General features: G+C 39.0%; 1 protein-coding gene across 1 annotated transcript in view; it reads right to left on the bottom strand.

The window, feature by feature from the left end:
* Nucleotides 1-344: 344 nt before the first annotated feature.
* LOC114615359 (alpha-2-macroglobulin-P) overlaps nucleotides 345-23,609 on the bottom strand; it is a 42,931-nt gene continuing 19,666 nt past the window's right edge. The window contains exons 19-36 of the mRNA XM_028761085.1: nucleotides 20,708-20,936; nucleotides 19,894-20,020; nucleotides 18,773-18,894; nucleotides 17,904-17,955; nucleotides 13,056-13,139; nucleotides 12,142-12,318; nucleotides 11,753-11,840; nucleotides 10,814-10,970; nucleotides 10,469-10,543; nucleotides 9,396-9,576; nucleotides 7,405-7,628; nucleotides 4,986-5,204; nucleotides 4,698-4,825; nucleotides 3,304-3,394; nucleotides 2,411-2,479; nucleotides 1,295-1,397; nucleotides 828-869; nucleotides 345-490 (exon numbers count right to left, since the gene is read on the bottom strand). Coding sequence (XP_028616918.1) covers nucleotides 474-490; nucleotides 828-869; nucleotides 1,295-1,397; nucleotides 2,411-2,479; nucleotides 3,304-3,394; nucleotides 4,698-4,825; nucleotides 4,986-5,204; nucleotides 7,405-7,628; nucleotides 9,396-9,576; nucleotides 10,469-10,543; nucleotides 10,814-10,970; nucleotides 11,753-11,840; nucleotides 12,142-12,318; nucleotides 13,056-13,139; nucleotides 17,904-17,955; nucleotides 18,773-18,894; nucleotides 19,894-20,020; nucleotides 20,708-20,936 — 2,185 coding nt within the window. The 3' untranslated portion in view covers nucleotides 345-473. The remainder of the gene's footprint in view (nucleotides 491-827; nucleotides 870-1,294; nucleotides 1,398-2,410; nucleotides 2,480-3,303; nucleotides 3,395-4,697; nucleotides 4,826-4,985; nucleotides 5,205-7,404; nucleotides 7,629-9,395; nucleotides 9,577-10,468; nucleotides 10,544-10,813; nucleotides 10,971-11,752; nucleotides 11,841-12,141; nucleotides 12,319-13,055; nucleotides 13,140-17,903; nucleotides 17,956-18,772; nucleotides 18,895-19,893; nucleotides 20,021-20,707; nucleotides 20,937-23,609) is intronic.

Raw genomic sequence — 23,609 nt, 5'->3', positions numbered from 1 at the left:
GCATGGAACATGTAAATCCCAAGCAGTAATGCTGTTTTCTAATATCAACATACCCAACTTTGTATTTCTGGTCACATCAGTCCTTTATTAGCTCATCAACATTCACTCTTTGGCTCTTCCTTAAGGCATCTCTATAGCCGGTTGTGCTTTCCTCTCTCTGAGCTATGATCCAATACATGTTGCTCTACTCCACATCCCATAAATCCCATCTAAACCAATATCACTGTATCACCTTTTGGTATTCTGAATGCCTTCCATTTCTGATTTTTATCAGTTTTTATTGAGTACGAGACATGGAAGCATGAAAATGTGAAAAAAATGACAACTGAATTAATGAGAGAATGGTGATGGATAGATATGAAAAAGTTGTTTATTTATCAAATCTCTAGAAATACAAAAAAAGAACCCCACTGTTTTTCTTACAAAGTCCTAAGAACAGGGCACTGGTAAAACACTTCTTATTCACAGTGACCTCAGGCATTTCCATAATCTGTGATAGTGGAAAGAAGAGAAGATTAAGATAGGCTTGGGTTTCCAAGAGCAAACGATGTCCCTGCCTCTAAGTCTGAACCGCATAGTGTCCATGACAACCCAATGAATACAGGAGGAGCTGAGACCCAATACAGCTAATAATCCAACAAGCTGTGCAGCAAACTAGCTGAGGGTTCAGGAGGCATCTCCAAAGCATACGCTCTTCTATAATAATACACAATCTAAGCAAAATGATTCCTAAGAAGAATATCTACCTAGATTTTTATGGAGGAGGAAGTTTGAGAGACAAGCTAGAGGAATTCTGGTTACCCTTTAAAAGAATGTAGACTGCTTACCTGCACTGCAAGGAGCGCTGTATTTTGCAACTGCAAACTCATCTGAGTGAAAGGGAAAACAGAAACAAATGCATCAAGTGATGTCACTATGGGCATCTACATTTGCACCAGAAATGCCCACATCATTCCTCTAATCCTCTGTTTGTTACCTTGGGCAGCCTTCCAGCTACAGTGAGCCACATTTCACCTGACTCCTGACTATCGGTTGTACATCCTTAAATCTCATACCGTCCTAATACTGGCTTATCTGACACAAAGTTAACTCTATAGCTATTTTGTGTCCCTGGTTGATGGGTTTAAAATGTGTTTTCTACCACAGAAGTAAAGAGATAAAAGAGGCAGGTATCAAACCTGGAGGAGACAACAGGAAGTGATGAGAAGCCAGGTTACTTGGCAGCCTGGCACGTTCCTAGGTCTCGGTTTCTGTATAGGAATTGAATGCCTCTGCTCAGGCTGCTCTCGCTTACCTTTCTCGTAGTAATCGTAGACTTTCACTATGGCTGGCTTCAGGTCTCTTACTGGAATATCTTGCTGAACCATGAAGGACAAGTTCAGAGTCTGATTTGACACCTGGAGATCAAAAGGAGCTAAATGACTTCCTGGAATCTTTCATTTCAGGTTGAAATTAATTGTGGTTTTATGGGGTGGGGATTTTATCAGCTGACAGTAACGTGCATGGTACAGAAAGCATCCAGAGTAAGTAGGAAATTACCCAAAATTGTTTCTTAAATGATTAACGTAACTTGGTGAGTCCGTACTCCTCAATCCAGGGTTCAAAACCTTCTTAACGCTTCAACCCTTTAATACAGTTCATCATCTCGTTGCTACTTAACTGTAACTTTGTTACTGCTATGATTGTAATATGAGTATCTAATGTCAGGATAACTGACATAGATTCCTCCCACCCACACAAAGGGAGCATATGTTGGGAACTACTGCCTTAATCATTGCCAGAACATGGCTCTGTTCATGGGGAGGAATACATACATGATTTCAGTTTTCCTGTCTATTATATCTTCTTTTAAATTTCAGAGATTTAGTACAGTTTTGCCTTTTTGTCTTGTAAAAATACAGATACAGACCCAGAGAGTTCTCTAAGAGATGAACCACTGCTGCTTTGTCAACAGAAATTCCTATCAAGAGAGGTTTGAATAATTATGTTATCTTTTCAATTATTGGTCCAAAGATGGACTGCTGTTTTACTATCATATGGCCCAAGTGCCAGCTGAGATTCATGGTATTTTCCCCTCTTATACTTTTGAGGAAGATGATATAATGGCTGACTAATCATAATAATCACTTCCCTGCATTATTCAGTATCTCTAAGCTAACTGGTTGACATAATGAAAACTGTTATCGAGAATGTCTTACAGGCCCCTGGATGTATTCCTATCCCAGGAGTACAGTGTGGCATGTCTACCCACAGGCTCAGGTGAAATACCTCCAAAGAGTGGACAGCCACTGTGATATTAGACTTCTCATGTCTCTAGCATGGAGTAACAACTCTCAAATACAGACATGCACTTCCCAGATAGTTCCTAGAGGACATATGTGATTTGCACATACACAGTCAGGGATCTCACCTTATCCAAGTAAATCAAGACATGGTTATTGCTGACTTCTGTCCGGCTCACATGCACAGATGTTTCAAGCTGAAGAAAATGGAGGCATCACAAATGTTAATAAATACATGAATCTCCTGGAGAATCCAGGAAAAAAATGAGATTATTTCACTATCAAAATATTCTGAGGGTAGAATTTCCTCAAAGGTCCCTTATAAATAAAAAAGTAAGAGTAAAAATGAAAAGTAATTTGGATGAAGGGACTACTATTAGTATGTCATATGAACACACATGTAAAGTTGATTTATCTTAAGAAAGGGGTTATCTATCACTGAATGGTCAACTCTGAAATTATATAAATAAAAGCAATATGAAATGTGACTTAACAAGTTGTATTTTATATTTATGTGTTTGTATATATATATATATATATATGTGTGTGTGTGTGTGTGTGTGTGTGTGTGTGTGTACATACACACATGTGTAATGACAATTAAGAAAAAGAGGCCATGAATCTGAGAGTGAATAAGAAGAGAACATGGGAGAGGCTGCAGGAAAGAAAGGGATGGGGAAATGATGTAACTATATTTTAATTAACATAAAGAAAAAAAACTATCTACAAATTTCATCAGTAGCCATGATGTCTAAACAATTATATGCACACAAACACAATCACATTTTGTTTGGAGAAGGCATAAGTCTTTTAGGCTTAATGTAATAGTATTTTAATAAATATTATCTTGATTTTGGGATGCGTAACATAAAATGAAATGTGCTAACCTGGGCTTACAGTAAACATCCCATGTCAATGTGCCATCCTGGGTTTATAGGAACAAACCATCTCAATGTGCCACCTTGGGCTTATAGTGAACATAGCATCTTAATGTGCTATCCTGGGCTTATAGTGAACATACCATTTTCACTGTTGGTTTCAAGGGAATGAAGCCAGATACCATCTTCACATCAGCAATGACCATGTTGGAGTCTGAACGGCTTCCAGTGTAACTGAAGGTTCAGGAAAGGAAGAGTTAAGTTTTCTCGAGTGTCATGACACATACCATTGGAGTTGTGTTTCTTCTAAAATTTACAATGATAGTCATTATAATTAGAAAAAAGTTTAAAGACACTTGTAGGGTATTTGGCATAATTCTAACACCCCTCTGGATGTTTTAACTTTGCATAGTGAGATTATGAATTTAAAGAATACTGCTCTGCTGAGCTTTGATGCTGCAGATAATGCTAATAAAATTATCTATGGCCAGAGGTCACTATTTCCGTTTTGGTCAAACCTCAGGAATGCCATATATAGCTTGATCATGCTAGCCCTTTTTGTCTTGGGAATACTTTTATTCCTGCCCATCATGATAAAGCTTGTCTCTAACAACAACAACAACATGTTGGCAGCCAAAGTACATGACTTGATAATGAAAATGTACTCCCAGACAGAGTTATTAATTTATCAGGCTGGCAAGCCAAGGACGGGTAAGACTCTGCACAGAGCCTTACCAACCTAAGACGTAAGTGCATTACTTTAGATAATGCATATTCCATAACTGGTAAGGAAGGCCTTCTTGGCAGAACCACCTAAGATAGGCTCAGTCTTGTTTATGAAATTAAAAAAGGGGAAGAGGCAGAGAGCTTTTGGGGCTGCTGGGCAAGAATCTGACATTGGCTAAGGATAAGGAAATGGGCTGCTTGTCAGGAATATGACATTGGCCAAGGACAAGGAAGTAGGTTTCAGGCAGGAATCTGAAATTAGGCTAGAACAAAGAAGTAATTTCAGGCAAGAATCTAAATCTTAGGCTAGAACAAGTAAGTAGGCTTCAGATAAGAAAAAGACTTTGGACTAGGACAGAGAAGTTGGTTCAGATATTTTGGAAATCCTGATAAGCCCTTAGAAACAGTGATCACAGGAGTGTTCACAAAATTTTGTTTATTGTCTTGCTTGTTCTTTGACTATTTGTGTTTATTGTCTTGCTTTTTCCTTGATTATATGCATCTATTGTATTGCTAGTTCCTCAATCTAGAACTGACCTTAATACTCGCATGTAATTTAAACTCTATAAAAGCAAAATAGGAGGATGGGGGTAATGGGTGGGGATGGGGAAAGGGGATAACATCTGAAATGTAAATAAATAAAATATCAGATAAAAAATGTTAAAAAAAAGAAAAAAGATAAAATTAGAAAAAAGAAGAATGCCTTATTTTTAAAACAGATATAGATATTTGCTACACAACAGTTTTGTTTAGTGATAGGCACCTGTAAAAAGATGGGTTGTTTTCCCTGGATGATTAAAATTGGTCTTACCTGATATTGAGTGAGATCTGGAAGCTGGTGTGAGCTTTTGGATCCTCACATGTCTCAGGCAGAGTCTTTACCACCAAAGCAAATGGGAACACCTCTTCTCTCGGGAGAACACTGTATTTCAAGGATGTCTGAGGCACATTAAAGATAGGCATCTGTTTTTTCCTTTCCTCGGGACTCCTCTCAGCTCCCTCATCTCTTTCTCCGACTAGTCCATTTGCTTGCCTGAGTTCTGACTTTTTATAGAGAGAATGATTCCTAGGACACCCCCCTCCTCTGCCCAAGTCTCACCTGGAGGTAGACACACCCTTCTCCTGTCACCTTTGCGGTGTAATCCCCAGGCACAGTTGGCAATGTGACTCTCTGTAGTAATAATTGGTTGTCATTGTTCACTTGGAATTTTGTAGAAAATGCTCCTGAAGAACGAATGATCACCTGCATAGCTTTCTTAGCTCTTGTGAAAGTAGCTGCTCCATATTTGGACAAAGCGTGGAGAGCCACTACTGTGTCCTGAAAGAGGAATAAGATATCTCATTCAGGGATAGCTACATCCCTATGGAGTATCTCACTCAGGGTTCGCTACATCCGGAAGTGATCAGTTGCCCAGAAGTCTGAAGCTTAGGTCCTACGGTGGTGCTTTTGGAAAGGTGAATCAAAGATAGTAAGAAGCTGTTTGGTTTCAATGAAAATGTCTCATGTAGCCTCATATATTTGAACACTTGTCCATTTCTCTGTTAATGGCACTATGTGAGGAATTTTAGATGGGGAATTTCCCTCGCTGGAGGGAAAGTACACCACTAGGGGTGGGTTTCAAGAATAAAATCCTTGCATTATCACCACTTTGCTTTCTGCTCCATGCTTGAGGTTCAAAATATGAGTTCTTAGTGTCTAGCCCCTGCAACATCTGCCCTGTGTCACGACTCTTCCTCTTCCTCTTCCTCTTCCTCTTCCTCTTTCTCTTCCTCACCAGTACAGACTCTTACCTGTCTGGAACTAAATCCAAACAACCCTTGCCTTCTGTAAGTTGCCTTGGTTGTGGTGTTTTATCACAGCAACAGAAAGGCAACTAATACAGAGATCCTTAAGTCACTGGCAGTATGGTTCCTGGAAGGGATTCTGTTCTGGTGGGAATCCCACACAATTTGTATGAGTAGGTTGTCATAAAAAGGGCAGCACTCACCTACCCAGATCTCTGGCTTCCTGCTTTAAAATAGGATATCATGTTCCCATGTCTGTTCCCTCCATGACTATCCACTATAAGGTGGGAAAGCCATCAGGCAAGACAGCCCACACCAGAGCCTTATTTCAAATGTTTCCATGTTCTCTGGACTCTTGGTAACAAAACCCATAAGCTAAAACAGCCTCCTGGCTTTGTACAATTACTCTCAGACATTTTGTTATGGGATGAAAATGATACCAATATAGGTATGTAAACTCTTATTTTTCCGAAGTTCTTTTATCAGTTATAAGGGTTTTAGTTTCCTATATTTGTATCTTCCTCCCTTAGCTATTTAAGCTTTAAAGATTGATTATAACCTTCAGATGGATGACAGGATTATAGCATCACGTATATATGCTCTGAGTTGTATATCCTACAAGTACATCAGCAAATCGATCTTGATTTCCCCCTGTATAAAGGTTGGTGATAGATATGAGATGTAGAATGTAAATATGTATGGAGTACTCTATTGGCATCAACACTTACTTATGATGTCCTTTGAACATTGTGATCCTATCTGCTGTTTCCCAGCCAGAGCCTGGTCTGGCTCCCTTTGCAAATTAAATTCTTCTCTGCTGACTAGAACCCAAGGTCTTTTATAACTGTGCTCAGAGTCAGGCTTTCTCCAGAAGCGAAGGGGCTTATTATAAACATCCTCCTGACATACTGCTGTTCTGACTTGCCTTTCCCATTTCATCAAAATACTACCCGTGTTCACTTCCCCCTTGCTATGTATATTCTCAATGCCGCTGGTACTGAGCTGCAAAAGAATATCTAAATAATAGATTTCTAAGAGACAAATAAAAGCATTTTAATAAAAATAATTCATTTTTATTCATGTGGAAAAATAATCTTATTTTTAACACAATAGAAAAAGACAAAGCTGTATTTCTCTATACCCTCCTTTCACTTACAGAGGACATATGCTAACATCTACTGTCTCTAAGAGTAAAGCCTTCTCCTGGGGGCACATGCCAATGAATTGTTTAGGCATATGAATATAGAGTTGAGCTTGAGAGACTGGTTGAGCAAAGACATCCTATTATCTTCCTAATAAACATATTTTTGTATACTAAGAGGTGTCTAGAGACCAACAAAGTGTCTAGTTTAAACATGGGCCTAAAGATGGACACATTTGTGAGGAGAGAATGTTGGGCTAGGGTTCCTATTAACAGCTCAAAAGAGAATCTTAGCCTTCAAGGAGAATGATAGGAAATCATTTCTTCCTTCTTCTAGTGCCCACGTACTGCTGTGGCCACACAGATTTATTGTTGAATCTAGGAGACCATGGTAATGCAGGACTGAGGTTGGTCTGCCAGAGTTTAAGATTTCTTTTTAGAAAAGAAATCTTTGAATGTCTTTTTATTAACTCTGTATATTAACAATCCTCCAAGTCACCTTCGTTGTTTTTTTTTTTCCTCATGAGTGTTTTTAGTCAGCAAACCTTTCACTAACAAAAGATGAAGTAAAATGTTTTGGCCAATCACTGACCTGGGTGGAAGAGAAGCCACCATGGGAATTCTGCTGCTTCGTAAGCCACTTCACGATGAGTGTCGCAGTTGTCAGGTCCTCTTGGTTTGGAGCCCGCTCGGTGGTTAAATAAGCCAGGAGCACATAAGCTGTCATCTCTACCTCAGCCGAGGGAGCCTGGGGCTGGTACCAGAGATCCGCTGGCACTCTGGGTTTCTGAGGTCTGGTCCAGTGGACAGAATTGTCTGGAGGTGGGAAAAGGATGCTTATGAGTGACCAAATATTTGCACTTAAGTGTTTGAAAGCATCCAAGACAGAGCTAAAGTGAGGACTGCTCTTCCAAGGTCAGCCTTAAAACCTTAAAGGGATAAAGGTCCCTTTGGTGTAAATGTGAATTCGTCATCTCAATCCAGTCAAGGTAGGGTAGTGTTGTTAGAGTGATGGGTCCCTTAACCACTTATGACTTAAGACAGTTACTACGGTTGTGTGGTGGGAGAAAGTTCTCTCACAGTCTGTGGGTATTCTCTGCTTCAGACATGATCTAGGTCTTAACCAGAATGTATTAGATATCTTGTAATGCCCTTCCCGAGGAGGCTTTTGTGAATATCACCAAGCACATGAAATGATAAAAAGTTTATACTCATTAGACTGTAAAAAAAAAATTACTGTTGTCTTTAAAGGATTGGAACTGACAAGGATTGTCATGGAAAGCCAGTTTTTCTTTGAGAACAACTTGGCAATCAATATTCAGCAAAGAAAAAAATGTTTTGTCTACAGTGAGTCATTATATGTTTAAAATTCTAACTTGGCACAAGCAGAAAGGGACGGTGCCTATGCATCCACTGAGGACCTGCTGTGTCAGCAATCAAGAAGTCTGACATAGTGACACATATCTGTAATCTCAGTACTTGGGATTGTACTGAGGTGAGAGAATTTAAGGCTAGTTTAGGCTGCCTAGCAAGACTTTGTCTAACAAATAGAAAATGAAGAATGAAAATCAATAAACTACCGCTAGGGAGGCTTATTTGCGTAATCTTGCACCTAAAATCAAGAGAAAAACAAGCTGCTGAAATATCAATGGGAATAATACTGCAAATGCAAAGCTAGACAAGTCACAAAATTATAATATCATTTACAGATCTGCAAGAAATACATAGCTATATATTGCATATATACATATAAGTAGAAATTGTGATAATGAATTTAAGTTAGTGTTAATCTCTAAAGGTATAAATGAAGTGTGGGGGTTTTTATGCATTGGGAATACTTTATTTCTTACACTGGGAATGAATTACTCAGGTAGTTTCTAATTATTCTTTATGCTTATTGCATTATCTGAAGTATTTCTCAATGTATTAAGAACATTTAATGGCACTATCAAAGAAGAAAGACAAGTTTGATTTCATTGGATATGCTCATTATATATTCTCTTTTAACTTGTCATTTAAACTGTGATATATGAAAAAAATATTACCTGAAAATAAAAAGATTGATTAACAGAACTGACTTGTGTAATGAGATAAAACACCAGAATTTCTCATGAGGTCACCAAGTAAGGATCAGGTGTAGATTAGGAAGTGACCGCTTAGTAGTAGGTCTGACAGCTAGTGCTCTGATAACATGCATCACATGCCACAGACTACACTAAATCTTCACATTTACTATTCGTTCAATGGGCAGCCCTACAGGGCAGTGTCCCTGTTTGCAGATGAAGGAACAGAACCATCAGTAATTGGATGGCTTGCCTGCTTCACACAAATAGTTCATTTTGGAGCAAGTCTCCAAGGCTGAGTTTCTTGCTGCTACGCCTGATGCTTCTTAATTTTTTGATGTGTGATTTCACTTTTAAAAATCCTAAAATTTGAAAATAAATTCTATATGGAATAGATAGATATATCTAGATGATGGATGGTAGCAGAGAGGATAGATCACAAAAGGCAGAGCAGAAAAATTCTGCAGCATGGTCTTGGTGCACAGGCTGTTGGCAGGAGACCAACCTCAGATGCTCTCACCTTCTTTTACAGCCTCCTCATTGAGTGACTTCAGTATCTCCTTCCTCATGTCCTGGTTACCAGAAAGGGCAAATGCATAGGCCAACAGTGCCTTAGTGTAGACATGGCTGCCACTGACTCCTCTCCTTGCTGACTTCCAGGTTGTGTCCAGGCAAAAGAGGGCATTGCGGACAACAGGATGCTGTGAACAGGTAGCAGAAAGGAGACAGCTATGTGAAGAAAGGTGCTGACATTCCCAGGTGAGCAGACAGAGTAGACCTGGAGATAAGGTTTTCCAATTCATTCTTATACATAGAAAAAAGCAGCATCTAACCAAGGGCCAGGAAATATCACAGAAGGATATTAAGAAATAAATTAAGAGCCAAAGGATGGGGAGGAGTCTTGTGACATGTTCTCCTCTGAATATGGCACAGCTATCACATTCATGAGCTTACAGTAGCTGGAGCTACCTGCACAAGATACATGATCAAGGCAGCCAAAATGTTGGCATAGATGGAGTAGGTGCTATCCAGATCCCACCCCTGTACTTTGGCTGTCATGGCATTTGACAGTTTCTGGAGGAGGAGAGAATTATTATTTTTCAAGAGTGCAGCCTCTGTTCAGAGCCCCTTGAGTGGCTCCACACTCACCAACGTATTAGCAGCACTAACTGGACTTAGTGGTTATATTTTTCAAAAAAGGCATGAAGTTCAAAAGAGATGAGTTAAAAGGACATGATGGGTGAAGCTGGAGGGAGGAAATAGAAAGGAGTAGATCTGGTTGTATGCATTTATGAAATTCTCAAAAGTGGAATGATAAATAATGGACTATTAACTGTTAATCTGGTATTAGCCATGTCTTTAGGATTTTTTTTAGGGAGCAGCAATGGTTATAGGAGAGAAACAGCATAGATGCCTCCCTCGGAAAATGCAGACCTTTCCTCTTTGCTGGTGCAAATGGACTTGGGAAGCATTTGCACTGCATACGAGGAAAGCAGACACATGCTCTTTAGGAAGCTCAAGTCTCAGACAACAGGCCAGACAGTTTTGTTGAACCTAGAACTACCTTTTGATAGGGAAGGAAGTGATACCTACAGTGACAGGAAGAGACATCTCCAGGAGAGCAATGGTGATATAGGCAGACAAGGTGACTTCATCTTCTATTCCTCCCTGTGAATGGGCAAGAGGAAGCCATCAGAGTAGTTCTAAGAAGTCTATTAACTAGCTATTCTTATTCTACTGTGTTGTGGAACTTATCATTTTTAAATACCCACACCCCCCAGGCAATACATCACAATCAATATGAACTCTATCCTCTCTTTCTTGGTGATGTCTAGGTCTTATTGTTCCTTGGTGGCTCTGTTGGTAATTTCTACCCTATAATCTCTATGCTCACAGATCTCATAATGGATAAACCAAAACTAGTTCTGGAATACTCACCTTCATGGCATTGTTTAGAAGTGACCCGGAACTCCGGAAGCAGCCATTGTCCTTCTGCTGCTGGGAGAGCCAGACGAGGGCTTGGGTGATGTGTGACTCATCGATGAAGATATATTTTCGAGCCTGAGCAAAACTCTTCAGTACAAAGGCTGTGAGCCTGAGTGAGGTGGGAATGATAGTATATTTGCTGTTACAATGATTTTAGAGCCACTTCACATCAATATGCTTCACAAGTCCCTTCCTGACACTGAAGAAGTATCTAATGGGAATCGGTATACACTGGAGATGCCCTGGTCTTTGGGAGAAATATGCTAGACCTAGAATTTGCCTTAGCCATAATAAAGGATCTACAGATTTCTGATACACTTGTTTTTCTTAGTTCTTTGAGAATATAAAACAACATGGAATGGTTCTTGACCCTACTCTTGTAAGGTTTCTTGCTATGTATAGATGTATATGTATAGTTCTCACATGTCCAGTTCTTATATGCAGTAACTTTTCATTTGTTTTTACTTAGGAATGTACAAATAAGATTTTGCATCATTATATCCTTAATTCTTTCCCCTCTAAATAAATTCATCCTCTCTTAAGGTAAGTATGATCCAAGAAAGATAATATAAACTGAAGCTGATATGGCTTATCAAGAAATCATGTGATATGCTCACTATATCCCTTTAAAACTCTTGGTTAGGGGAACTGTTTTAGAAAAGAAAATATTGCTATAATATGACCAGAATGACTTTAACAAATTTAACAAACATATATCTGAATATCAGATTCTCTCCTAGTTAATTCCCCAATATTGGTACATTCCTTTAATATAACTCATTCTAATTCCAATAATTTATGTCTTGACAGCATTGTTAGTGATATAACTAGGGTACTGCATGTAAAGTTGCTTGTTCAAAATAAGAGCTCAAGCCATTGGCTTCCCCTTACCAGGTATTGGCATGATTCCTGCCAGGTTTATCCCCAAAGGTACTGTAAGAGCCATCCCGATGCTTGTAGTTTAATTGTCTTTGGTAGCCTGTGAGGAAAGGTTAGTGAAATAATATGGTGGGTTGAGTATTCATGGCAGTCAGAAAGATTATTAAAATGTTTGACATCTCTTGTAACTATTTAAAACTGTTTTGTTCATGTCTAAAGTTGCTCTTGGTTCATAATGTATTATTGGAAGTTGGAGAATAGTTTGTATGAAATAAACCATACTAGTGTTTTCTATTATGGTGGTTTGATAATACACAATAGTAATGATAAATAACTCAACCTCATTGAACAAGCCAACTGAAACAATACTGTCACCCTTCAGCTCCTCGTTCAGTACTCACCTGTATTGAGATAGGTGATGGCCTTGGTCTTGATCTCCTGTGTCAGCTGCTCTGTTTCATTCAGATAGTCCAGGACATAGATATTAGGGGCAAACAGAACCATGTTCTGTTCGCCACAGCCATAGGGCATCTTGAGGAGATCCTGTGTGTTCTGCATAGCAGAACCCAATATATCTCCTAGAAAATGGGAGAGATGGGAAATGATGACATTTAAGATTACATCTGAAATGAATAGTTATCCATGTTAAAAAATTAGAACTTTTACAAAGAGTGGAGAAAGGACATTGGAATTTTTGTAATTTTGTAATTTGGAAATTATTGGAAACAATAATTCAAAGAAGAGAAGTTAAAATTATAATTTGAGGAATTTGTGTGTGTGTGTGTGTGTGTGTGTGTGTGTGTGTATGTATGTATGTGTGTGTGTGTGTGTGTGTGTGTGTTAAGACAAGGTTTTGCTCTGCAGCCTAGGCTGGCCACAAAAATATGTATCCTCCTACCTCAGGCTTTTAATTTTGGGATTGTAGGTGTGCACTACCACATTTTGTTGTTGCTGTTGCCTTTTGTTTTGAACAAATATTTATAGAAAAGTAACACCATATGGAATGAGAAGTTACATTACTATATTTAAGAATGTGTCTGTATATGCCAAAACAATTTTTTAAAAAGAGGTAATAATTTAAGGGATAGTGCAAGGAGACACATGGGAGGGACTAGCGGGAAGAAAGGGAAGGAAGAAATGATGTCATTATATTTTAATTAAGAGAATTAAAAGTTATAAAGTAAAAATCTTTTTGCTCTGTAAATACAAACTACATATAAATGTGTGTATGTATGTATACACACATGCACAAATATATGAACAAAAAGAAATACAGCAAAAGTTAATGTCCAAATTCTCTAGGGAATGAACTCACCCAAAACTGTGACAGAGGCTCGGGCGGATTCCTCTACCACATTTGATGGCAGCTTCAGCGATATCTGTTCAGATACCTCAGCACCTAGGGCAAGAAGCATATCAGCCACAGGAATGGCTGTTCTGCACTGAATCTTTTAGAGATGTTGGTGGCCCAGAAACTAGAATTGTGCCTTAATTATAAGCTACTTCTGAAAAGTTGTTCCTTTTTAAAAAATAAAATCTTTTTTTTCCCTGATCTTAGGGGTTACTGAGAATTGAAGATTTTCAGAATTTCATCCCAAACCTCCTTGATGTGAAGTAGAATTTCCAAACAAGCTGATAAGTCAGTGAGAGTCCAGAGCTGGGGGCTGTGTCAGTCACCCCATGGTTTGCACAGTGTGTGCAGTCACCCCACGGTTTGCCCAGTGTGTGCAGTCACCCCACGGTTTGCACAGTGTGTACAGGACAAGATGGACCATTTTCATGCTCCCACTCACAGCTTCTCTCTCAAAAGTCATGAAACGGGAAAAATCCAACAAAGATTCATGTGTATAAATAAGTAAAGAAAACCTCCATCAAAAGTCCTAAATTCTACACAGTGTCACATCCTTTCTTTGAGATGTGAATATGGTATATCTTAATGGGAAACCTCCAAAATAGGAGTGACCAAATGAATAGTACTTGACTCATTAAAAAGGAAATAATCACTATATATAATGATAAGATACAAAAGTATAATAGTTATTTTCCTTTTATTAAGATATTCCTATGTGCCCTTTTCATAAAGTTAATATCAATCAATTTTCAAGAAAAAAAAAAGTTCTAAGCAAAGGATAAAGTAAAAATGAAGAGGTGGAAGAAAACATTTTGGCTTGCTTAAAATAAAGTAATAACAATTGCTGAATACATACATGTGCCATTTAAATCTTGGTGGAATATGCGAAGAGGAAAATGAAGGAATTGTGGTATTTATCATCTCATCCTCATAAAATTAATGTTGAGTTACATAAGAAGTCAGATACCATAGGTCAGGATGAAAGAAAACACAATGTGCTCATTAAATAACCAATACCATTCAACTCAGGTCAACGGAGACAAAATATTCAAAAGTGTAGTCAAGTGACATGACAGCATTTTATAAAAATGCCTCCAGTAGACACACAATAGCAAAGTTCAACTCCTCTTGTGATGAATCAAGACAGGATCACAATATCTTCAATCCAAAGTTTTGGCAACATTTTTAAGCAATGGAGTAGATTAAGATGCTGAGCATATGTTCTGGAAATGTATACTTATGGAAGCATAAACACAGGGAGATGCTTGCTCTACTAAAGCCAAGACTAGTGAGGACATGATGAGAAGGGAAATATTAAGCCTCAGTATTTCCCATGCAAGGCTCATCCAGCATCTCTTCAGGGACTAGAGCCTCTTTGAAAATTCATTACACAGAAATAAGTCTTAGATGTCTGGAGGGGGTGGCCCACAACTGGAGAGAACCCAAACCAGAAGGGTTAAAGATGGTGCCATTTTAACCATTTCATGTTTGCTTTCCCCAGTTAGCACAACACTTGACAGAGATCTCGCCAAGCCCAGTTTGTACAGGGAAAAAAGACAAGCAGAGAGAGTCATCCACCCTAGTTGGCATTCGGAGTTGCTTGCGAAGGGAGCCTACTGTGGTCCAACTCACAGTAAACCTGAGGGCAATGTCACAGTTAGATTACACATATTCAGACAAAGATGGCTCAAAACAGGTTGCTATAAGAAATACCTTCTATATAAGCCTTATGGTTACTAGAGAGAAAGCCTGGTTAGTAGAAATACAAATCAAATCTGAAAAGGATTAAAAACATTACAGGAAAACATCAGACCACAAAAGGAGACACTGATAGTTGAGGAAATGAGGATCTATACAACCAGGAATGGTTAACACATGGAGAAAGCCTGGCCTGTCAATAACCACCTAAGATGTAAAAGGATAAGGGTCTCAAATATAAAGATGGAGAATGAATGAATGGACCAAAACAAGACCTAACTATATAGCACTGCAACAGAATCACCTTCTCAGGACCCATATGGAACCAAAAAAAAAAAATGGGGATAATGACACTTCTATCATGTAAAATAAATTTAAAATATGTGAAAAATTAGAGACATTTATAGAGACTCATTCTTCAAGAGAAGATAACAATTGTAAAAATGCATATACCTCCAAATCAGAATGCATAGACAAAACAAATATTAAAAGATACGAAGTGATACAGGATGTGATACAATAATGGAGGGGAACTTCAATACCATACTTCAAAGTACAGACAGATCATTCAGGGAAAATATGGATAAAACACTCACTTAAGCAACCCACTATCTTGGACAGGCCTAACAGATGATTGCAGAACATTCCATAGATGACAACGGAACACCACTCTTCTGTATGGGGTGGAAGCAATGCTTATAAATTATATTTATGTGGCCAGGAGATGAAGGCTCTGATTATCAAGTAGAATATCTATCTCAGATCTTCTTTGCTAAACTTTTCTTTATTCCTTGCTGTCTTCCATCTTCCTGGTACAAATTCCCTTAATAATAATAATTAATAATAATAATAATAATAATAATAATAATAACAATACATTGCTAACATTTGCTACTTTTTAAAAAAATTAGTTCCTTGAGAGTTTCATACAACATGTTTTAATCATATTCACATACCCTCAAGTCTCCCCAAATCCATCTTCCTAATAGTGTCTATTTTTTTCTCCTTTCAATACCATTTTGTTCTGTACAAATATTCTTGGATGTGTGTGGTCTTCCACTAGAGTGTGATTGATGTTCCAGGGGCTACACTCCTGGGAAAACTGTGTCTCCCTCTCCTAACAGCTAAGAGATAGGATTGTGTATCAACACTCTTTTCCATGCTGGGATTTGGTCTGGTGTGGGCTACAGGGTTTGTGCATGCTGTTGCAATTGCCGTGAGCTTATGTGTACAGTGTCCCTGCTTTGTTCTGCTGTGACACTATTTCCCTGTAGTCATTCACTGCCCCTGGCACTTATGCTTTTCTGTCCTCTCTTGCAGAATGATGGCAGATTTGGGGGTAGGTGCAGGAAGTGTGTTCCCTTTAGGACTGAGCATTCTGCTAGCTCTGGTTCTCTGTACTTTGGGTAGTTTGGGTCTCTGTGCTAATCACCATCTATTGCAAATAGAAACTTCTCTGATGAGGGTTGTGAGATACATTGATCTATGGTTGTAACATTGAGATGTCATCTTACCTCATTCTGAATTGCTTACATAAAATACACAAATAATGGCAAATGCTGAAAAAGATGTGGAGGAGGGATGATATTTATTCCTTGCTGGTAGAAATGTAAATTGGTTCAGCCACTATGGAAGTCACTGTGGAGGTTCCTCAAAAAGGTAAGAATAGATCTTACCACTCTTGGGTATATACATAAATGACTCAATAGAGTTCTACTCTAGAAATACCTGCTCATCCATGTTCATTGGTGCTCCATTTATAATATTCAAGAAATGGAAAAGCTTAGATATCCATCAACTAATGGATGGATTATGAAATGCATCTTTACACAATGGAATATTATTGAACTATCTAACATGAAATTAAGACATTCTGAGGTAAAATGCATGGATTTGGAAATAATCACTCTAAGCAAGGTCATCCAGATTCAGAAAGATAAATGTCACATGTTTTCTCTCACCTGCAAGTGTCAACTTTGAATCTCCATAATATATGTTTCATTTGGTATAGCCACAAACACCAGGAAATGACTAAGGGGCCATGAGGAGAGATTTTCAAGGGAGGAGAGACAGACTGCACTGGCATGAAAGGTACTGGAAATAATGAAATAGGAAGGGTTAAACTGGGGTGGAGAGTGGAGCATATGGTACAGTAGGGAGTATGGGGAAGAATAAATACCACTAAAGACATTTTGGAAAAGACCATTCCCAGGGCTCACCTCGGTAATCAGCAGACAGGGAAAGCTGACCACCTTTCGCAGCCTAGGTAGCTGGAGGAAGAAGACTGTAGGGCTCTGTTCTGGGGAGACCCAACCCACCTCTCCCTGAACATCCATTTCAAAGCATACAAAATGGAGCCAGGGAAAGACTCAGATTGAAGGTAAAGGACCACGTAACTGGGAAATAAGCAGCCTAAAGGGTCAGAATAGCTCAACACCTACCCAACATAATGCCAGCAGCTCATTAATAAAAATATCAGGTTTCTGAGTCACTTATTCAGGAGCTAAAACAAGCTAGAGCTGGCATAGAAATATCCTATAGTTATTTGGGAGCAAAGGGGGCAAAGACCCCCCCAAATACTATTACACATTGGGAGCAAAAAACAATAAACAAAGGTTATCAAAAGCAAAAAGATCAGAACTGAAGGTGTTACATTGTATCTAAGTATGTCACATAACAGACATAACTAAAAACACATGATATTTACGTTAAAATATACACAGAGAGACCACCATAAAAGTATAGAGACCATAGAAATGAACCCACACAGGTATAGATGATTAATTTTCAATGAAGAATAAAGAATACAGTGAACAAAGAAGAGTCTCTTCAAAAATTGCTGCCAAGAAAATCAGTTAGGAATTAGAGCCTTGTCTTAGGAAGAAACCTCATTTTCTTGTGATAAGTTGTTTGATCCCCCTGCCTCAGCATTCCAAGTGCTGGCTTTATTGAAATTCACCACCATGCCCTGGCCTCTTTAGGAACTACTTTCTAACTCTATTGTATGGATGACACTTCGGGTTTCATCCCACAGGGACATATAAACAATCTTTGAACTTCAAATGGTATAAAATCTTAGTCAAAGAGAGTTTAATTATAATGATTGAGGCTTACCCATTGGACAGTGCAAACTGTTGAATGTCACTTCCTTCTCTAGACCTTCGGGCTTTAGGTAAAAGAAAGAAAAATTCAGATGAAGTACATTGACCTTCAGGATATGTGTGTTGTTGATTTGGGAACCACAGAGTTCCACACAGTGAAAAGAAGGATTTGTTGCACCATATAAATAAATTCTATTTATTGTAAGACTATGAAAGGGATGGACTGATAGAAAAGAAAATGAGTGAAGATTAGTGAAGATAAGTAGCAAGAGTGGACAGAGATAGAGAAGGATGGGAAACGATAGATAGATAGATAGATAGATAGATAGATAGATAGATAGATAGATGATAGATAGATGATAGATAGATAGATGATAGATAGATAGATGATAGATAGATAGATGATAGATAGATAGATAGATAGATAGATGATAGATAGATGATGATAGATAGATAGATAGATAGATAGATAGATAGATAGATAGATAGATGATAGATAGGGATGATATATGATATGACAGATAGATGAGGATGATAGATTGGAGAGATGATAAATTGATAGATGATATATATATTGATAGATAGATGATGGATTGATAGATGATAGATCATAAAGAGATAGATGATAGATGATAGATAACAGAGAGATGATAGATGTTAGATAATAAAGAGATGATAGATGATAGCCAGATGAAAAATTATGAAATTCACATATATAATTATTATTATTATAGTATCTACATATTTATGTTATTGTGAATTTTATTATGGGCTGTGCATTATTCAACATTAGAATTGTTGAAATCCTAAAAATAATTAGACACATAATTGAGTTCCCTCTTGTGACTCAGTGCGTCCTGTCAGGCAGGCATGCTTACTTACTTCAACCAGCAGGGACTTGATGATCGTGTCTTTCTTTCCATGTTCAGGGACCACTGGCACCTCATTCCTACACCGCTCCTTAGAGTTCAGTGCCTCTGCACTCACAGTGAAATTCACATTTCCTAGTAGAAAAAGAAAAGCCAGGTAGAGGTATGTACATTCCCTCTTCCCCCAAGTTTGCAAACTTGGAATTTACAAGGCTTTAGATTCATAAAAACACCAGAGCAGAAATGGAAACAACATCCACTAGCGATCCATGTCATGAGAGGTGGAGGCGAGGAAGTGAATCTCCCTTAGGTCCTCAACTTACAAGAAAGGGCTTCTTTTTGTTGTGGCTGGTGTTTTGTTTTATTTGAGATGGGACTTGATTATGTGGGCAAGACTGTTCTTGATCAAATACTGGAGGTCAGGCCTCTATCCCCACCTTCGCAAGTTTAGAATTGCCACAGCCCTTCTATACTTAGAGAAGGGAGGAGATGTCAGGGGCAGCACTGCTTACCCACTGAAGGCCTAAAATCAGCCATAGGCCTAAAATCAGCAATAGGCCTGTCATACATGTATACTAACACCAAGTCTTGGGTCTCAGTGGAAAAACATTGAAGCAGATGGGTATAAGCTAATGTCAACAGGCAACTTTTGTGGAAATTTATAACCCTGAGTAGTCATAGACCTTGTAAATAGGTAGCCTTGGCAGACAATACCAACTTAGATAAGGACAAGCAAGTCATAGGCAGAGTCATAGTGACTTGTCCCCTGAACCTTCACCCAGCCGATACCCGGTTCTGAAGATATCTGTATTCCCCCTGAACACCCACACTCCAGTGTCATTCCCTTCCCCACATCCTGCCTTTCTGTGTTTATAACCCCTGTGTGAATGAAATACGATTTGAGAAAAAATAAATTACTAAAAAAGACAGTTCTTGAACTCATGATTGACCTTGTCTCAGCTTCCTAAGTGCTGGACTGCAGGTGTGCACCAGTAAACCTGGCAACGCTTGCCCATTCTGAAATGGAAGTCAAAGAAAAGCAATCCTACTACTGGGGGTCCTTGCCTGGGGGAAGAAGCACTGCTTATTAAGGGCCCAGCTGGGACTCCTGAACCTCTGGTCCCTGCTGCTCACCTAATGACTTGGGGATCACAGCCCAGGACGCTGTGTACCGCTCGTTCATACAGATACAATGAGACTTTTGTTCCTTCTCCTCTGGGGCAGCTAGAAAATCGGGAGAGGCCTCCAGCTGCACAACAACCTGCAACCACACAAGAAGCAGCATTAAAGTTAGAAGGAGACCAGGTTTAAATGGAAGCCTACTTGGAGATAGCTAGATTTGTTTAGTTACCTAACATCAACGAGACAAATAAGGCTCCAGTACTGTGGTCCATTTATTAGTACCTCACAGATAAACCTCAGCACTTGGAGGGATGCTTGGCCTTTCAAGCGCTGGAACCAGAAGAAAGACAATGAGGGAAGGTTGCCTGGGTAAGTTCTGGGGCCCAGAAGGGTGACTATTTCCTGGTTCAGTTACTACACAAATTGTTACGGTTTTAACCAAGGAGAGATGCACACAACATTTTAAATGAAGCCATGTATAATGAATACACTGAGAAAAATTAGACATACAGGAATGTAGAAGTTGGATCTACAAACTCTAAAAACATAAGACGGGGAAGGTGATGCTTGCTTGTGTAAGAAATGTTTCTATTGCACAGATGACATAACCCTAAAGGATTATGATCAATGTTAGAAACTCATCTTTGTAGGTTGATTCATAGAGATATCCACTTTCCTAACATATGAATCTGTGATAGCTTCTTCCTCTGTATTAGATAAGAGATGGGTTTTACGTAATCTGTTTTTTTTTTTTTATTTCTTTCTTGGTATTTCTAAGAATGTGATTTTAATTTGCATGTGCTCAATTAAGGAAATGAATCTTTACCCGGATGCATGTTTGGAGGTAGTTCATCACAGTGGCCTTGAGCATGAAGGTTTCTCCACGGATCACAGAGTAGGGCATTATGAGCTCTATGAAGAAGGGCTGGAAGGCTTGGAAATCAATCACGGGAGACAGACCCAGTCCAGTGTCATTGGACAAGCAGAAGGCCCCGGCCTTCCATTCAGTGATGGTGTCAGGGACTGTCACTTCCATTTCAGCCACTCCTGTTGAGCTGCAGAGGGGTGGGGTATGAAGTGAAGGAAGTGAGCGGCTAAGTCCATCCCCTTTAGGAGGAGAGCCCAATAAATGATTCTATAGTCATAACTTAAATGCACTCAGTAGAGATGCCAGTAATGGAAGAGCAAAGACAAGACTTTCTGAGAGGAAATATCGGGCTTGTCTTCTGTTTCCAATTAAGCCCATATCAAAATCATCTCCCAAAGATTAGAGCTAAATCTCATAGAAGAACATAGTTATGAACTGCGTGCAATTGATATTGTTCTCAATTTTTGCTACAAAATATGATCCCACCAGTTGTGTCGTTTTTACTTTTGCTCTACTGTGCCTATTTGGCTGTAATTACTTTAAGCTTAACCTATGTTCACCTATCAGTAAAGAAGCAGATCTTTATTAATACCTATGGTGTTTGCTTGCATTTGGTCCTTATGCCCATTTTCTAGAATCTTATAATTAAATTTTCCCGAAAGTTTTTACTTCTGACTCAAAGGATATAGGTAACATGGTAACTTCTCCTGAAAACAACAATGGGATAAAAAACTGGAAACTGAAAAATTAGATCAGAGTTTTCAGTTTCTCCTAGAAGAGGTTCATGGATTCTCATTGGTTCTCTGAGAGTTGGACTCCTTACTTGCCCACTTAAGAGAAGGGGAACTACACCACAGGCTGCTAGGAGCCAAACAGAAAGGTGGACACTTCCCACTATTCTACCCCAGGGTTATCCTTCAGTGACAAAAAACAGCTTGAGGCTTCTCCTTGGAAGGAATTTGTGACTGTATGAAGCACCTTAACTTTTGCAGTCTGCCTCCTAAGCCATCCATCTCAGGGACTGAGTGGTGCTCACAGCCTCAAGATCTCTGACACGGGAGAACAAGAGAAAGTATGCAATGGCTATGTGCACATGCCCAGTGGCTTTCTCCCAGGGCTCAGCACAAAGAGAAGCAGGGGTAGTAGCGGGGACGGAAACATTGAGCTCCCAGTTTTGTCCTGGAATAAGTGTGACACCGGTTTCCCCAGAGGATCAGGTCTTCAATGAGCTCATCGTCCTCTGGGAACCTCAACAGCCGCATAGGCCTTTCATACTGCTTCTTCTACTGAATGACTCCAGAAACAGATCCACGTATTGTCTGGACAACTTGCCTGTCTCCAGAAGCAAAAGGACAAGATATTTGCTTGGCACCTGAGGATAAGAACTGAAAGGATGAAGGGGAATATGTGCAATATGAAGAAGAGCAGAAACAATGTCACAGACCCTCCCCTTGGCTTTGCACAGTGTGAACCCAGCTCCTGGACTCTCCAGGAAAAACAGAGGGCCTGGACCAAATACTTTAAATGCAAATGATTGCCAGCCCTGTCTCACTGGATCGATCTCCATCTTGGCCATCTCAAGGCACTGACGGATCTTGGTAAATGCCAAGTTCCTAGTGACCACAATGACAAATAGGGTGTCAAACCAGCACCTGAGAAGCATCTCAATAGAGGTTCTCAACTTGTGAGTCATGCCCCGTTTGGGGATTGAATGATCCTTTCACAGAGGTTGCCTAAGACCATCAGAAAGCACAGATATTTACATTACAGTTCATAACAGTAGCAAAATTACACTTATGAAGTGGAAATGAAAATAATTTTATGGTTGGAAGTCACCACAACATGAGGAACTGTGTAAAGGGTCTCTTTTTTAGAATGGCTAAGGAATATTGATCTAAAATCTCTCTGGTTTGGCTGGTTGGTGAAGTGTCTTTTAAATACTGGGAGCTCTCAATACTTTATGTTCAACCATAGACACAATGTGCAGACAAATCCCATTAAGAAATAATAAACTTGAAAAAAAACCCAAGCAGATACTAGCAGAATGTTGGGAGAAAATGACAGAATAGATACAAATGGGGTACTCTCCAGCCTCAGGCACAAATGGGGTACTCTCCAGCCTCAGACCCAAATGGGGTGCTCTCCAGCCTCAGGCATGAATGGGATACTCTCCAGATTAGATCCAATGCTGGGTCAAAAAACCAGTCACAACAGCTTTAAAAAGCACAAAATTATCTTGTGTATCTCTTCTGACTAGATTACTTCATTCATCAATTGCCCTAATTTAAGGAAGAATTAACATCAGCCTTTCAAAGACATCCAAAAATGGAAGGAGAGACCAGCCTCACTGAGATATCAATGTCAGATGAGAAGCTCAAAAAAAAAATCGAACTATAAACTAATATCTTAAGTCAACAGAGAGCCACTCTCTTTAATAGAAAACTAGCTACTGAATCCAACAGGACATTTAAAAGATTAAACAGTGACCACTGAATGCAAAACAAAGCCATTAATGTTACATACCACATTAGCCACCAGAAGGCAAAGACCATATAATTATCTTAATAGATATTTTAATACAAGACAAAAAACAAGCATCCTTTCATGATATGAACTCTCAATAAAGTAGACATAAAAGGATATTTTCTCTGTAGCTCACTGAAGTTCAAAACTGTGATAGATCTATATTTCTGCATCTATATTACACATACACTATATACTATGTTATATTATCTATACAATATGAACTGCTCATAAGAACCCCCTAACATTATAACCAATGGAAAAGACCCAAAAGCTTTGCCTGTAAGATCCATCACAGGGTAAAGATCCTGTAAGATCCATCACAGGGTAAAGATCC

The sequence above is a fragment of the Grammomys surdaster genome, unplaced genomic scaffold (assembly GCF_004785775.1).
Source record: "Grammomys surdaster isolate TR1022 unplaced genomic scaffold, NIH_TR_1.0 126660, whole genome shotgun sequence".
NCBI classification, from domain to species: Eukaryota; Metazoa; Chordata; class Mammalia; order Rodentia; family Muridae; genus Grammomys; species Grammomys surdaster.
Note: the sequence above shows the minus strand (reverse complement) of the source record. Positions and strands in the feature narration are given on the sequence as shown.